This window comes from Idiotropiscis lumnitzeri, chromosome 6 (genome assembly GCF_059441095.1).
Source record: "Idiotropiscis lumnitzeri isolate Australia: NSW breed Sydney's pygmy pipehorse chromosome 6, RoL_Ilum_1.0, whole genome shotgun sequence".
In the NCBI taxonomy this organism is placed as follows: domain Eukaryota; kingdom Metazoa; phylum Chordata; class Actinopteri; order Syngnathiformes; family Syngnathidae; genus Idiotropiscis; species Idiotropiscis lumnitzeri.
Genome location: NC_142396.1, coordinates 9,718,511 through 9,735,384, shown reverse-complemented (window position 1 = coordinate 9,735,384; position 16,874 = coordinate 9,718,511). Strand labels below are relative to the sequence as shown.

The 16,874-nt window shown below is 41.2% G+C and overlaps 2 protein-coding genes across 6 annotated transcripts in view; one reads left to right on the top strand and one right to left on the bottom strand.

The window, feature by feature from the left end:
• The window catches only part of tln2b (talin 2b), a 100,196-nt gene that overhangs the window by 76,063 nt on the left and 7,259 nt on the right, over positions 1-16,874 (bottom strand). The window contains exon 1 of one of the 4 annotated variants that reach the window (XM_088297847.1): positions 5,680-5,903. The exons of the other annotated variants lie outside the window; for them this stretch is intronic. The gene's annotated coding sequence lies outside the window, so the exon portion shown is untranslated. Of the gene's footprint in view, positions 1-5,679; positions 5,904-16,874 lie in introns of those variants that run through there. 4 annotated transcript variants of the gene reach the window in all.
• On the top strand, positions 5,468-10,614 carry c2cd4a (C2 calcium dependent domain containing 4A). 2 transcript variants are annotated; one of them, XM_088297851.1, is made up of 3 exons: positions 5,468-5,667; positions 8,861-9,093; positions 9,172-10,614. In XM_088297851.1, the coding sequence occupies exon 3, from the start codon at positions 9,201-9,203 to the stop codon at positions 10,539-10,541; it is 1,341 nt and encodes a 446-aa protein (XP_088153977.1). In that variant the 5' UTR covers positions 5,468-5,667; positions 8,861-9,093; positions 9,172-9,200; the 3' UTR covers positions 10,542-10,614. The 2 variants fall into 2 exon arrangements, with proteins under 2 accessions (XP_088153977.1, XP_088153976.1); XM_088297850.1 differs by lacking the exon at positions 5,468-5,667 and having other exon boundaries at positions 8,354-9,093.

The following is a 16,874-nucleotide window of genomic DNA, read 5'->3' as shown; positions in this document are numbered from 1 at the left end:
TGAGGCTGCTAAGCCACTTTAGGCCCACGGCCCGTGTCCAGGACGGTGCCGTAGAAAACCTGTCGTCTGGTAGTCACACTGGCGTCCCATCTGACCTGCTGATGAGAAGCGCCACAGGCTGGGCAAGTGCCGCTGACCTGAACCACACCGCGCTTGCATCTACTGACCTACTTCTTGCTAATGCAATGCTAGCACTGCAGCATCCTTTCAGACGGCATGTGAAGTAAATACCGCGAGGCATTGTGTCAGAAATAACTGGCACATTTTTAAGGGAGGTGTCGTTTCACATTTTATTGTTGACCTTGTGTATAGATCAGATTATGAAAAGATGTATTGTCGTGCTTGCAGAGTTTCGTTTAAGCAAAAACTGTCGTTAGTACAAAAACTTGTCGAGGTTAACCCAGTATACCTTTTTTGGTGGCATTTTTGTTAGGCGACGTGCTGTGAGGTTTTTCTTCAACTGTAAAATAGATGACACAATGGAAGAATACATGCTGACCGAAGTCGTGACACTTTTTGTAGTGAAGCATCCGATCTAACCATTCTGTCCATTAGAGACATCTTTTTTTTTTTTTACCTTTTCATTAAAAATATATAAATAAATAAAATCTAACATCGTCACTTACAAACGTGCCCACCCTTAAAATGTGAACGTAGGGAGAGGTTGCTAATAAAAACAAAATGGCCCATGTGCAATACATCCCCCCCCCCAAACATTGACTGGCTGCCTCATCCATCTGCTGGGAAATACACAGGAAATCGTGAATTCCGATTAATGGAGCAATAGGAAAGAGAGAGAGCGTCAGCCTGCGTCTATACATCTAACCGGTGTTGTGTAGAGAAAGGTTTGGAAGAAGGCCAGGCCCTGAAGTGATCACAGAGACAGAAGTGAGAAAACACCACAGGACAGATCTATTTCAGCCGTAAACATAGAGGCGGGGTCACGTCGACAGCATGGGCCGTGTTTGAGTTCCCACCTCCTACACGATCATGCGTTAAATATGGTTCAACAATCACATTCTCCAGTGACTCCTAAAAAAAAATAATAAAAAAACTCACTTCCCACCCTCCAGCTGAATATCCAGAGGAATTCCAACCAGGAATGTGTTCATAATGACGGGAGCAACAGTTTAGAGGAATATCGCTTCCTCATGAGTGCAGCAAAATAACCTAACCTTACCTTTCTCACAGTAACTAAGTCCAAAGTTTTGCAAAAAATATTATACCACATCACAATTCTATTTTCGTATGCTATCATATGGAATTACTTGGACAGCTAAACGACTGTGTGAAATAGCTGCAGCCATTTTTTACACTGCTTGTTCTCATTAGGTCCTCAGGTGAACTGGAGCCTAGAACAGCTGAATTTGGACGTCATGCGGGGTACACTCTGGGCTGGTCTGTAGCCCGAGAACATATAGTCAAACAATCTTTCCCACTCACATTCCCATCTATGGGCAATTTCAATCAACCTAACATGCGTGTTTTTGGAAATCTGGAGTAAAAAAAAAAACACTCAAGCACGGTGAGAACAAGAAAACTCCACATAGTTTCATACTGTGAACCTCTCAACTGTGAAGCAGACGTGCAAACCACATTAACAACGCGCTGCACATAAACTAAATCAACATCAGACTGGCAAAGACGACTGTCACAAATAATTACTTTTATAAATATTGTTTGGTTCTGCTTTGCCTCCCCCGCTTCCCCACAAAAACCCTCAACCTCGTCACTGACTTGCTTGCGAACCTGTGCTTGGTGTTTACCATGCTTTATGATTTCAATAAATTTAGATTTAGAAGTGCACACATTGTGTCCTCTCTCTGGCATAAAAGCAAACATGCATACATGCACACACAGCACATCTGTTATTTATAGTCATGACGGCTATACATTAATCCCACTCACAATGCCGCTCATTTCAATTATAGCAAATAGGTTTCGGAAAAGCTTTCCAGAGGAGTTTAATCTCAGGTATATATTTGGGTCACATTTTGACAATCTCCTATTCAGCAAATGCAAATGCAGGTCTCCCCAGGTATACTTCCAGCCCGTATATACACGTATCTTCAGTAATTGGATTTTCTACATTTTTCAAATAGGTGGGCATGGTAGTCTGTCTCTATGCTCAGCGGCCACTTTATTAGGTACAGCTTGTGCACTACCAGAGCTGTGAAAAATAAAAAACAAATATGCCCTTACAAAGATGCCAATGCTTAGTTTCGATTGACACTGACAAAAAGTATAACAAGATGGTGTGGTTTTAGTTTGGAGTGTTTGTGGAGTAGAACTGCATTACATCATGCTGAGAGCTGTTTCTAATAATCAGCTATTTGTCTACACAACGCAAAATACTAGATCATTACAGTGTGCAATTAGACCGAATGTTATATCTCCGGGCATATAGGCTTCAGCAAAATAATGACCATGGAAGTATATTATAGTAGTGCTTTAATTAAGTAACAGGGGAGCACAAATACAGTATAACATTATTTTAGCAACTAATGGTCCAAATAGAGGTTGCGTGATTTGCAAGATTTCTTCAGCATGCTACTGCAGAGCACCCTACAAAGTCTTACATGATGTGGTTGCTTCTATCCAACAGACTTACAGTATGACTGAGGGAGAGCCTTTCTGCAAATCGTCCTCCCACTCTAGATCCGGAGCCTTAAAGCTATCGGAGTCGCAGCTGTCTACATCCTGCTGAGACAGCGTGAGTTTCCTTGGTTGCATCACTCGGGTAAAACATGCCAGATTTGACTTTTATCTCCCTCACAACCCAAGTATCCTTGAATTGACCCAGGATGTCCAGGAGATGACGTCACAGCAGAGAAGAGGGGGCGCAATATTTTTCCAATGAATGTCGCCGCCTGTGCAAAAGATAACTTCAAAATAAAGCTTACCAACTACGACGTGGTGTCATTGATGCCAATGCCAGTGCCTTCGTAGACCTAATTCAAAGTTGGCCCGCCTGGTGGCGTAACCGCTAAATTGACTTCCGTTTTTCCACTTTTCGGTAAATTGACATATTGTCACAAACGTCACCACAACGGCATTCTGAAATCAGATTCAGTCGCGAATTTAGGATGCTAACAAACCACAAGCTAATTACGCCATTGCATGTTAGGGCACAAGTCTCCGGTGTTAGTGGCTAGCAACTAGCTGTTAGCATTAGCAACAAGTACCCGACTGGTAGTTCAACAGCTGTTCCTTGGCTTACATTTTTTTAACTTCTTTTTAAATATTGTGGACCTAGATTACTTTGTTATGCCCTCTCCATGTTCTAAGGGAGGGTGCCTTAAATTGTACTTTGAGGTCAAAACAAGCTAAATAAATCATTGTCTTCATTTATTTTATGTAATACTTCTGCTCATTAAATAATTTTAACGGAAAATCAGCTCAAAATGGGATACCTTAATTTATACACTGTACCACGTACAAAATAAGAATGTATCTTGCTTTATATTGCGTTCTTAAATCCATTTTGTTTTCTTTATGAGTAAAAGGGTTTTATAAAATAAAGTTCAATTCCTCTTTATTTTTCTACTGATTTGAATCTTATGTGATCTGTGACACCACTACTTGACAGGAAGTTGAAATAATGGCATGACAAAGTTAGGTATGATAAATTTTAATGTGAAGAGACTCTCCTCTCGGGCACAAACGGCAATCTCCTTCTGCAGCATTGTACTTGAAGTTGAGTATTGTATTTTTAAACGCTAATATACTGCAGTTAATTAACTCATTCACTGTATTGGACGTCTATCTTTGTCTACTGGAGGCCAAGCATTTACTGCCGCTTATGGGTAGGTATGGTGTGGATGGTTTGTAAACGACTGTGATCACCAACTGATCCCTCTAGATGGTGACATTGCATCTCTTGAGATTTGAGATCACAGATTTTCAGTATAAAATAAAGTTTACAAAGGAAAGGTCAGACAGTCACGACGATTACGAGGAAGAGAAATGCCAACGCGGAAGTAATACAAGTTTACTAACGTCACACATGCATGGTATAAATATAGTATGTCTCGCAGGAGGTGGCAGAAAATGCATGTCACAAATGCGAGAAAAAAAATTGAGTGACTGACGAACAGCATGTAAAAAAAAAAAAAAAAAAAAAAAAAAAATCAACACTAAAAATCAACACAAGCCGTGCAGTGAGTCAGCATCGTTCACAGTCAAAATTTTGGGGTCAAAGAGACTTTCTTGTATGTTCACTCCTTAGATTGTACACTATTCTGTGGGTCTTGAAAATAAGTGAAAATGTTCTAAATCACCTCCCAATATGGGGAACTCTGCTTTGAAAACACCTGTCAGTGAACAAATTAATATCACACTTGCATGACCATCGAGCGTTTGCTAGGCAGGAGACGAGTCCAGGATGTAGCACACCTCTCATTATACGGAAGCTACTTGTTTGGCCTATTCAACCGTAAAACTTGATTGAATATGTTGACTAATGCACGTCTAGAATCAGACAACAGCACGACAGTTATGCAGCCGAAAACAACATCCTCTATTCTCAAACTGTGGTGCACCAAACCAGCAGACCGAATCAACATCCATACCAGAGGTGTCAAAATTAATTGATGAAATCAACAACTAATTGAATCATATATTAATAAATATTTTCAGATTTTTGCCGTCCTTCATGAAAACAGAAACAACATCAACAACGACCAAACCAGTAACTGGATCAGTTTGGAAAAATTGGAATACAATTTTGGATTACAATGTAATGCAAAATGAATGTTAGCAGATTATTGGAGTAATCAATAGACTAATCAATTTTAAAAATGTAAAATAGTGACAGCTCTATTGCATCTTTCTTTTCTGCACTGCTCATCTTCTTTGGAGTTGCACGTGAGAAGGAGCCTATCTCAGCTGATTTGGGGGGCAAACTTAGAACTGTGAGATGGATGTGCTAACTACTAGCAAAGCGATCCATAAATTTATGTTGTACATATGATGAGGCAATCATATGGTTTCAAGATGGAAATATGGCTACGATGCGGCTGCAGACAAAAACAAGTTTGACACTCCTCTTCAATGAATCTAACATGCATGTTTTTGAAATGTGGGAGGAAGCTGACGTACGCCCACCCCCTACCAAGGAACTGTGAGGCAGACGAGCTGTCCACCTTTCAAACTTGACCCAACAAACCTTAAATCACGGGACATATCAGTACACACGCCCACAAGCACAACCTTACACTGCCCAAAAATGTCAGCTGCGATCCACACAACATCCAGGTCAAGTTCAAGTTAGTAAACCATGACACATTTCTTGTGCAGGGCAGCGAGGATGCTGAGGGCTGCAAGCACCGTTTCGCCTGTACCGATGCGAGGGCTGACTACACTTGCAAATGCGACGAGAAAACAAGTAGGTCACTTCTACATTCATCTGAGCAGTCAGTGTCAAAAGCGGCCAGTCCTTAAATTCAGTGAAGAAACCCACTTGAGAGGCTTTGAGATTCTAATGGAGCGATGTTAGATCCAAAGCGAGAGCAAGCGGTGAAGTGAGCCATTAAAAGCCCGCTAAGCACGGGGAGAGGTCGTTTGCAGGCGAAAAGGAGGATGGCATGTTTCCAGTCCAAATGTACTGGACAAAAAAAAATTAAAAAGCACCGGACTCCCCCGAATCGTTAAACGAATTGAGTGAAGGTGAGTTCCTACCTGCTGTCGGTCCGCGTCTCGTTGGAAGCAAGCGAGCTCACGGCGAGGCGACGCACACATCACACACACACACGCGCGCGCGCTCTCACACGCATTCGCTCACACTACACGCTCACACACACGCATGCCTGCTTCTCATCATCAAGCCCCTCCTCGTCCATCTACACATGCAGAGATGAAGAAGAAGAGCACGTATCTTTACGTGTCGTCTTTAAAGACAGATCATCACCGAGATGGGGCACACGGCGAGATTTGTTTGACTGAAATGTATTCAAGTTGAGCCACGAGATGTATGCACGCACTCAGACACATTTGACACGATGTGGAAACAAAATCCACCTGCCAAAACTGTGACGACCCAAATATAAGATGTGACACCATATAGGAAGTATCGCCATGTTAGGGTTTAAAAACATTTTTATTTCATTAATCAAATGAATAAAAAAAACCATGCTCCTCTGGTGGGATTTACAAATTTAATTCAGGGTAAGCAATCGAATATATTTTATTTATTTATGTGTCAAACAATATCCTTCCTCCCAGCTGAGCATCCCAGTGGGTGGACAGTGTCACACTAAAAATGTTTTATACTGCCCCCTGCCGGACGTTAGTAAGAACTGTCACGGCGTTTTTTCCAGCTTCATTTACATACAATTTGCACACAGCAAAATACCAATAATAATTCATTTTAGAAGGATCATTATCATATTGCATGAATTCTTTTTTATTACAGTATATTAGAATCACAATTTGAATCCAGTTGCAGAGAAAATGTCAAATGGCTAAAGTAGTCGTCATGAAGATGCTCGTCTGCTTCCTGCCGAGGTGCCCTTGAGCAAGGCACCACCCCATAAGCACGACTGAAAGTTAATTTCACTCTTTGCACGCCTACGTGTGTGGTGTGGTTCTCTGTTTAGTGTGTAAGACAACATATAGAGCAGAGATCATTTTCCACTTTAAGGATTATAATGAGTATAAATAAAATTAAAATGCATATAATCTACGCATGCATCCAACAATCTTCTGAACATCAAAGGAAGGCAAAGCATGATGACTCATTCCTTGTCTCAGCTTTCATTTAATAAATAAATGTTCACCCCTAAAACAAGACTATCAGAAAAAATAGTATTTTTTTTTTAACTTTGAATTAGTTTTAACTACTACTTTACATCGGGTGACTAATTGCAGTAGATTCTATTTAGTACTGTGATTGGCTAGCTACCAGTTCAGGGTGTACTGTCACTTAGCTGGAGTAGTCTCCAGCTCGTCTGCGACTCGTATGAGGGAAAGCGCTTTAAAAAAAAGAACTAAAATTAAATGGATGAAATATTGTAAAATGTTACATGCTCGAATATTAGCATCTTATGTCATTAGCCATTTTATAATAGTTTGCGGCATAAAACATTTTTTCTTACCCAAAAATATTTTGGGGGGAAAATAATTTTAAAAAAAAACGCCTATACTAATTAATTGCCATCTATTGTACTTTATACTTCTATTGCAATTGACAATCAGATAAAATATAGATCCAGGAATAGAATGTTCTACATTGTGCTTGTCATCTTGCTACAATATTTTTTATCTGGTATCCCCAGCCGCAGCCTGCCAGATTGTAGCCTGCCCATGTATGACCCTTATGGGGTCCCCTCTTTCAATGCATTCACATTTAAATTTCTTCTTGTTGACCCGATAGTTTGCATATATTTTATTAAAATATAGACGTATTTATTTATTTATTTTCTAATTTTCTTCTTTCGTAAAGCTTTTTGGAGTTTGCATACCCGCACTCATGGCAGTGTTTTCGGATTAAGGTCCGCTTGCATCCACCCTGTTCACCAGTTGTGATACACGCATACAAAGACCTTGTCAGGCACGCAAGAGTCAGTTTATAACTTCACTAATGATCAGTCAGTTTTAAACCTCACACTAAAATCACATAAAATCACTTTAAATAAGATAAATTGATCTACCTAGCATTTTTAAAAATATTCTGCAATCTATAACACAGCTCGGTACTGGGTAACATGCTATATACCAGGAATGACAGATTACAGGTTGAGTATGAGTACTGTGTTTCCACAATCCCATTTTTGAAAAAGTGCTTTTCTGCAAATGCTCTCAGTCTACAGACAGATTGGCTTGCAGTACGCTTCACTTCCTGATGTCCTTCAGTAACTTGGAAAACATTTCTGAGAAATGTGCCCTTCAGTGCGTGTTCTTGGTATTATATTGATGCCAATATAATGTAATTCAGCACTTTAATGCTCTGTTGCCAAGAACAACCAACATCATCCACTTGAACCTTGTTCCTTGGCGAAAATCCTCTGGTGGAATTATCACCTGAGATGGACAAGGTTGTTATTTACTTTTCAAATATTTTTGTAACCTGGCAGCGGAAGAAATGACTGTTCCGTTAGGAGGAAGTCTATTTCAAGGTTTTCTGGAGATTGTGTATATTATCAGCAGGGTGTTAGGAGAGCTACAGTTCTTTGTCACGTTCATCTTAACGCACCCATTATCTGTCCCACCACAAGAGGGCAAGCATTGACAAAAGATCTTTAATACATGCAGAATTGAGCAGTTTCCTAACCTCCAGTGAACCAAGTCACGTTTTACTCTCTGTCAAATCTCAGCGTACACAACCAAACAAAAATGACTGAGAAAGTGGATACACTGATTAACTGCCATCCAGTGGAAGAGCATGTCATTGTTTTCCTTTGTGGATATAATTACTGGTTATAAAAAGATGAACAAAGACACATCGTTTGTAAATAATTATGATCATTTTCGGACCAATTAAGTGGATTTTCCCAACTGGTGTGACAAGGCACACAGATTGTCAATACCTGCAAATGAAACAAGACTTTTTCTGAACTATCCATCCATCCATTATCTGAACCGCTTATCCTAAATTTAATACATTTCAAATCATCATACAAAAAAAAAAAAAAAAAAAACCCACACTGAGAGGGGTGGAAAAAATCCCCACTGGGTGCTTCCAAAGATGATGTTTACTCTCCAAATCAGAAGGTCATCCAAATGTCAGTTTGGACTACTCAGAGTTTTATCCCTCAAATATATTTCCAAATGATCATTACAGTCATTCATCTACTCATGGTCGTATACGCAATGCCCATTTATAATATTTGTGAGCTCTGTTGTGCTTTCGGATGTTTCCAAGGCAACAGAGGCCCGAGGAAAGAGGGAGGATCCAACGAGAGCGAGGGTGTGTGTTTTACATTCACTGGTTTCTTGCTTGATTTAACCTGTCTGCCGCCTTCAAACAGACCCAGATGGTCAAAACCGCCGTCTGCTGTCTGAAAGAGACTCTTAGATTTCTCAGTGCACTTTGACCTTTTATCTGGAGCTTTCGATCAAACCTGACCGAGGAAAACTGTATCTTAATAGGACAAGGTAAGGCAATGCTTCCATAAAGTTTTGGATTTTAAATATTTTTATTTTATGCTGATAATTGCGTTCTTTCATACGTAGTGACTTTTAAGAATCCTACCAGTACATCTATGTGGGTAGTGGAGAAGATCCGTGTTTCAATGGAGAGCTCCGTCCTGCCCATGCCATCAACAGAATTCAGCTTCAAGATCAGTGACATCATGTTTGGGGAAAAAATGGACAAACACAAAAAAATGTCCCACTTCCCTAATGTCATCACCCCCGACAACATCCCCGAGTTCTGCATCCCGCCCACCATTCCGGCCCTGCAGGAGCTAAAGAATATGGACCACAGCCGAGCTATTCGCGTTGGCAAAGGGAGCCACTTTGAGAAGGCTGAAGTGGAGGTGGTGCGCCACGAGCCCCTGAACTCGCACATTATCCAGGTGGAGAGCGTGGATGAGGGCCCCTACGATGGCTGTAGTGACGAGGAGACAACAAACGCAGATCCTCAAAGCCAGGCTGCCTTGTCCCTCCCGCATATGGCCAAAGCTCAGACCTGCTACGGCTTTTGCACCTTACTGGAGAGCCCACACACCAGGAGGAAGGAGTCTCTCTTCCACTCCGATCCGAGTTCCTCTCCGCTGCTGCTGCCCAGGAGCCGATCGGCCACCTGCTCCAAAGTCACCCCACCCCCCTCGTCCTCACCTTCCTCCTTTAGCCTCAACACTCTGACCTCCCGACTTTCCCCGAGAGGACACAATCTCAATTGGCAGGGAGCTCTGGACAGCGACACGACATCCTCCACTGAGTCGTCGCCCTTCAGCTCGCCGCTTCTGACCAGATGCCCCGCCAAGTCGTCCCTCTTCAAGGCCCTGAGCCATGAACTCCTACTATCGAGGAACATACGGAAGGCCATGGTGTCCAGGAATAATTCACTGTCGACAGATGAAGGCAGCTCGACGGACAACAGTCCCAACGTGATGAGGAGGGCATCGGAGGGCTTAGGGGAGGGCCTCCCGAGCTGCTATAGTCTTGCACCCCCAACTATCTTCCCCATGGATTTGACCCTGCATAAGGAGCGGGTCATGAGAGAAAAAATGGTGCCGATAGGGAAGGACGGCAGCCTGAGACTCTCAGCAGAGTACTGCCCTGACAACCAAAGACTGAGGGTCCGACTGATCAGTGCCGAGGGCTTGTATCCTCTGTCCGTAGACTCCAAGATCATTAACTGCAGCGTCAGCATCTCGCTGGCTCCGGGGAAGGTCCAGAAGCAACGCAGCACTGTCATTCGAAAGAGCCGCAATCCCATCTTCAATGAAGATTTCTTTTTCGATGGTATCTCTGAGGAAGAGCTCACCGTGCGCTCCCTTCGCTTCAAAGTGGTCAACAAAATGTCCACGCTTAAAAGAGACTATCTTCTGGGTAGTTGCGACCTGCCTCTTGGTACCCTTGTCACCTTCAGCCAATAGTTCTTCCAAATATGTTCTTACGGTGTTAAATTATTTCTTTTGATTGATTTTTTTTTTTTTTGTAATGTGAGATGATTTTTTTAATAAATAAATTATGGCAACCATCAACTTGGTTTACATTCAGTTCAGTGGCATTTCTTGAAAACCTCATTAATTACACAAACTAGAAAAAATAAATAGGAGAGTTTTAATTTTAGAAGTCCAATATGATGGACTGATAAAAAGGCAAAGCCAATGTCTGCTTTCATGTTTAGCAGTGCTAAAATGGTTGCTGCACCAGGCGTGAGAAGACAATAGTCTCATGTTTCTTTCTAAGCCTGTTGTTTTCATCCTGACCTTTTCCTCTGATTGAAAATATCACTAGAAACCAGAAACCTTCGTGGGGAGTTTTCTTTTCCTATTGCTTATGCATTTTGGTTCCAACACAGTAAACACCCGGGAGTTTTGACCAACATATTGTTCTGTCTGTAATTAAGACCAATGACTGTGACCAAAAAAAAAATATTCAGCAGCCCAAATTTGAAAAAATTGGATGGCACTTTAATTAGAATCAATACAGATGTAACAAAAACAACCATTTCATCTATTATTAAGAAATATATTACCTGGAACCGAATATTAAATGAGGCATTTCATTAGGGTAGTTGACAGGAACTGATTTATTCTTTTTCAATAATGATCTATTCAGAGAAACTGAGTGTATCGCAGTGCGATATACGCTCGTATGATACGGCATGTTTGAACAACTGAGCAGAGCCGCAGAGCCTAATGTACACTTCAAACATATCCTGCAGCTTGCAGCAATAAAGTGCAGGCTTAGAAGCTGCCACTATAGCTGCTGGTTAATGTTTAATAGGTTTCCCGCAAGGCTCGGAAACGCTGTGATAGAGAACTGACACCACACGGTAATGACACAGCATAATATGATTATTGCATGTAAATATCTATTGCTACTTAATCTGTGTTCATAAAAAAAAAAAAGAAAGACTAGAATGATACACAATTTGTAATGCAATCATCGCACATTTGATAATATGCATTATGCGTTGGTGAAAAGGACAATTATAACTAGTCATGAACCAATCATTCATGCAGCCACAAAGTGCCACAATCCAGCCTCAGCTATTATGATGGAAATAAGGTCTTGTCTTTCTGCAGTACATTGCCCCGATAAATCAGCTTTTGTGTTACGGCAATAGATAGAAGCAAGTAACTGACAAAGAAAAGGAAATATGGACCACGCGAGCCGACAGCATGCATTTTTTAACAATGGCTCTTTGCACAGGATGTGTTCTCAGGTGCTCTGTGGAGGCGGATCCTGTTGGACACTTTTGAGCTGAGTGTTACCTCAGCTGTCAAATACCTGTCATAAACGGAAATGACCTGTGATTCACCTTGCTGCTCGACCACTGATACGATCTGTGGGATTTCCACTGATTTACACTCGGAAAGAAGTAGGCACATTGGTTTTAGCCCGTCAAGACACAGCAAGATTGGGATCACGGGCCATGCTGGGACAGCTCACAGCTTGCCATCAGAAAAAAAAGTCAAAGCAACATGTAGCAAACTACTTTTAACTTTGAAGCGTTCGCTCCTTCTGCTGTTGAGATCCAATTGGGTGCTGACGTCTGCTCGCCAGGCAAACAAAATCAATCCATTCCAAGTATGCTCGCTGGAGTTCCCATAAGTGACTTTTTGCCTTTTTACCTGCTCCAGTCATCCAAGGAAGTGTGAAGCAAAAGAAACGTTTTCTGATTTAATGACTCATTTGCAGTTTCACAGTACATGCAGTTCCGTGTGGAAGTAGACATGAACAACTTCATATTTCTAGACAACAAAAACAGCCACAACTGTAACAAAGCGCTGTATATTAATAAATGCATCAAATAAGTATTATGGCTTTCATCAAGTTTCTCGATCTTTCTACAAAGTACAAAAAAGTCAATATTCAGACATAAACATTTCAGTCTGCATATAACAAAAGGGCAACGTGTGGCACTTAAACCTGATCATGAGAAGTGATATTCAATTATCTGCAGGAAACATCTGCGCGTCATAAATGTAAATGCACGAAAGGGGAAGTGCACTGGGTTAATCTTGAGTATCTGAAAACAGTTGCTTGGTTACCTTCAGTTACCGGGATGCCTTTGCCACCACTAATGCAAATTTGCAAAGCAATTAGCTAGAAAAAAAACAATAACTACATTTTAAAATTTTATGGATACATTGTGAAATGTCAGACATGCTATTTGTGCTGAACCTCTCTGGTTGCTACAAAACACTGTGATCATGTTTTCACGTTGAAATCAACAAACTTGGCTCCTCCTCTCGAAATATCTCACGTCCACTTTCCAATGTAAACACCACCAGCGCTCTTATCGGGGCTTATGTTTTACCAGGTTTTCTGAAAACGTCACTTAAAATGTCAGAGTGAACACGTGGGAACGGATTAAATCAGTTTAATCTTTTGTTCTCAAGGCAAGCTGCTCGACATCTGGGCTGATAAACGCTCGAGAACAATGAGTCGTCGTTACCGGGATGCGTTGGAACACCAATGTTGACATTCACTCTCCGCGCAACAGCTGATCAATGCCATAGACGCAAATTATGAAAATCACTACACTTTTGACCTAATTATGAGAGAACAAAATATTCCATGATGTCACTGTTGTGTGCTATGAGTTGTTTTAGGACCATGGGATCACTTTTTATGGCTCCCCCTTCCAATTGGCAAACATGCTCAGCGTTGCCGATTAGCACAAGTAATGTAAACAAGCACACAGTACAAAATTAGAAGTGCGTCACAAGTCAGGGTGAGGTAGTGGGGCGGGTTCCCCTAGGGGGGGCATGGTGCGATGCTGAGGGGGGCGCGTGTCACCCTGGAGGACATGCTTTTTTTTCCCAGACGTGCTACAATAAAGTGTAATTACACATCCACTCCAGTAGTTGGCAGTGGCGCTCTCATTGCTCATTATGCGCAGCGAGTATTAACTCAACAGTGTCAGTTTGTTTTGGTATGGGGGCGCGAAATGTTTTCTTGTTGCGGATGTAACATAAAATAATTGAGAAGCACTGGGTTGAGGGCATGTCACTGGAGATGAAACTATTTGTTACTGAGACATTAAAATTATCTACTGTGCCCGGGAAGCAGTTTAGGGATTTTGGCACCTAGCTCAAGGACACCATAGCCATGAGTGCAAAGCAGAGTCCACAGGGGCACTCTTGTTAACAATCGGGGCACGGCTGCCCCAAAAAAACAAAGCAAATACAAAAATGCCACCAACAAACCTAAATAACAGCCCGCATTTGTGGAAATCAATTCATCAATCTATTTTCCAGACCGCTTATCGTGTTCAGGGCCGTGGGGAGCCAAAGCCTATCCCAGCTGAGTTTAGGCAAAAGGCGGACGAGAGTCCAGTCAATAGCAGGGCACCTCCAGGTATTGACAAAAAAATTATTCTCGTTCACATGCACGTCGTCGCTGATTGGCAACTGAGCACACAGCGCCTGCACGGATGTCACGAGGGTGAGCTACTTTACCGTCAGTGACTCATTAGGGAAACTGGCAGAGGTCGGCTCAATGTAAGGTGATCAGGATTTGCCGCAATTTTAATGTCACGTGCCAGGTTTTAATGTAAACATTTACTGGAACTTACTCTTATCTCTAGGACATTAATCGCAACGGTATCATCTGTCCACCTGCCTATTGGAGCACCACCCACTCATTGCCCTTAGGCGCCGCATTGAGCTTAGTCAAAGTGTGATCTGTTAGCTGCAAAACAACCACACACAGGTGGAACCGGACCTACTCTCATTTAATCACACTTGTTAAACAGAGTTGTGACGCTTGAACTCTTGCAACCCTGATCAGGTTTTTCAGTTCACGAGGTACTCACTGATCCACCTGACAGAGAGGGTTGGTCATTGAGTTTTAACGTCATGTCAGCGTGGAGGCTAATAATATCTCATCAGGAGTCTGTCTGTCTGTTTTTCCTTCATCCCAATCCCATGGCAACAAGGCCCAGCTTCAGGGGGGAACCATGGAGATCCTGCCTTTCATGTGTGAGATGCTTTTATTTGACTCATACATTGATCCAGGCTGCTCTTGTCGGAGTAATTCAAGTGCTAGCGCTTCCCATCCACAGCAGCTGTCAGTACATCGTGAAAACACTTTTTTATTTATTGGACTTCTTTTAGTTATTCGTAAGCAAAACATAGTTTAACCTGCAACATATTGTTGCAAGTTGGAGAATATGAAAAAGAAGACTTGTGACTTGTAAGCGTTGGAGAAAGCCCTTTTTAAATTTACACAGCTTTACTTGTTTGGACACGGATGTTCTCAATTATATACTTCAAAATATTGAAGTCTATGCAAATTCGCAAACTATTTAGATTATGTAAAAAAGATGTCAAATTGATGAATACTAAATAATTTTTCTTTTGTATTTCTGAAAGGAAAGAAATTCAAACACACATAGTTGTACTTTTAGAACAACCTAAAGAGCATATCCATTTCCTTTGAGCTTGTTGAAAATCAGATGTCAACAGGTTTGAAATCTTGCAACACAATCAAAAATGCACCTGTGAACTCCAGGGGGAGATTTTCTAATTTCTCAGGGACAACAATTTATGAAATGAAAATCGCTCACTTATTTTCCTACTTTTAATTTTAATAATACTGCAAATGTGTACAGAATGTGACTTGTCTTGATTGAATCTTAAATACAATCTAGAGTCATTTTCACATTCGAAGCGCAGTGAGATGTTTAAAAAAAAAAAAGAGAATTAGGAAAAAAAAAATGTCACAGCTTCAGGATTTTTTTTTAATACTGAGCATAATTTCACTAAATTTTACTTCCTAAAACAGACAGAAATGGGCCTTTTAAACAATTTTGCCAGTCATCCATCCGACCTTGGCACCCTTCCGTCATTGTCCCTCTGTCCTTATTCCTAAAAATAATCATCCTTCGCCCGTTCTCGCTTCCTTTCGTACTTTTCACTAGTCCATTCACCATTGTACCCCGCGCAAAAAAAAAAAAAAGTGGGAGAGAGGCTACCGGCAGACATTTCAGATGAAAACCCGTCCTTGCGAAGTCCGTCCTATTTTAAAAAACTTTTCCTCCTTCGTCCTCAAAATGGGCGTCTGTCTGGGACGGACGGACAGACCGTTCCGTCCCTGGGGTTAAATGCTCAACTTTGAAAATAGCCTTAAATATCAAAAAAAGAAAGTTCAGTTTAACCATTAAACGTTGGCTTCAACCCTAGAATGTTCTTTCAAATCACCATGATGGCTCAATTTGCCCATCTGTCAAGAAGCGGCGATCACAGATGTGTTCCATCCAATGAGGGTTGCTCTGTCTGCATGAATAACGCTAATAAATGTCCTAATGTTGGTTTGTCACATTGCAGCTTGTCTTATGGAGAAGTATTTGGGCATATATGCGCAGCTTTATGAAAATCCAAGTCTTATTTTAATTGGGTGTATTTGACATACCTGAAGGTAATCAAAAGAACTCTACTTTAACATCATTTGTAAATACTGATATCATCAAATCAAGCAACACATTTGATTTTTTCTTGATAACTAAATATTCATATTGAAAATAATAACTAAGCAGAACTGACATAAACTTCATGATGCACGTTTCAAAGTCAAAATGTAAAGGAGAAATCTCAGGGAAATTTCCAAGGATACAGACTTTGCATTTGATGATTTAAGGAAGAGTGGCCATTTTTTTTTTAATTATTGTACATATTACTCACAAAAAGTTCAGGGTAGCAGGTTTTCAGGTCAAATTTCACAAGTGAACTAATTGTTCTTCCCTACATTTTTGAATGCTACACATATCCAAATGGTCAAGTACGTTTTGCACAACTTGGTGCTCTCCATCAAGGCAACATTCACAACAGGTGCCTGATCCATGAATCCGCTAATTTATTTATTAATTTTCTGGTTCAATTCAAATGTGTTTACACAGCCTGCAACCAAGCACACTGCCTCTTTTTTTTTTTTTTTTTCTGTTGTGACGTTCGCTGACACAATCGAGCATACGTAATTGCGATGAATTGTGACAAAAGACACACACACACGCACGCACACACAAAGGCTTTTATCTGATCGTGATACCACTGAACTGCAATAATTATAACACACCACTACAACACAAATCAGTGGACAGCTACACAGATAGAAGTGAGCTATCTCTCTCTCAAGAGCTTTCCTAGATGCGCTGGAGGCAAACAAAAAATGCGTGGGATCGTCGATTTGAATCAATATCGGCCATCTCTCGAGGCCCCCTTCCTAGCCACCAGTCAGCAATAGCTAGGAAGGCG

What these genes read in the sequence shown, in the direction of transcription:
- c2cd4a (XM_088297851.1), top strand. Translation starts at nt 9,201, where the DNA reads ATGTGGGTAGTGGAGAAGATCCGTGTTTCAATGGAGAGCTCCGTCCTG.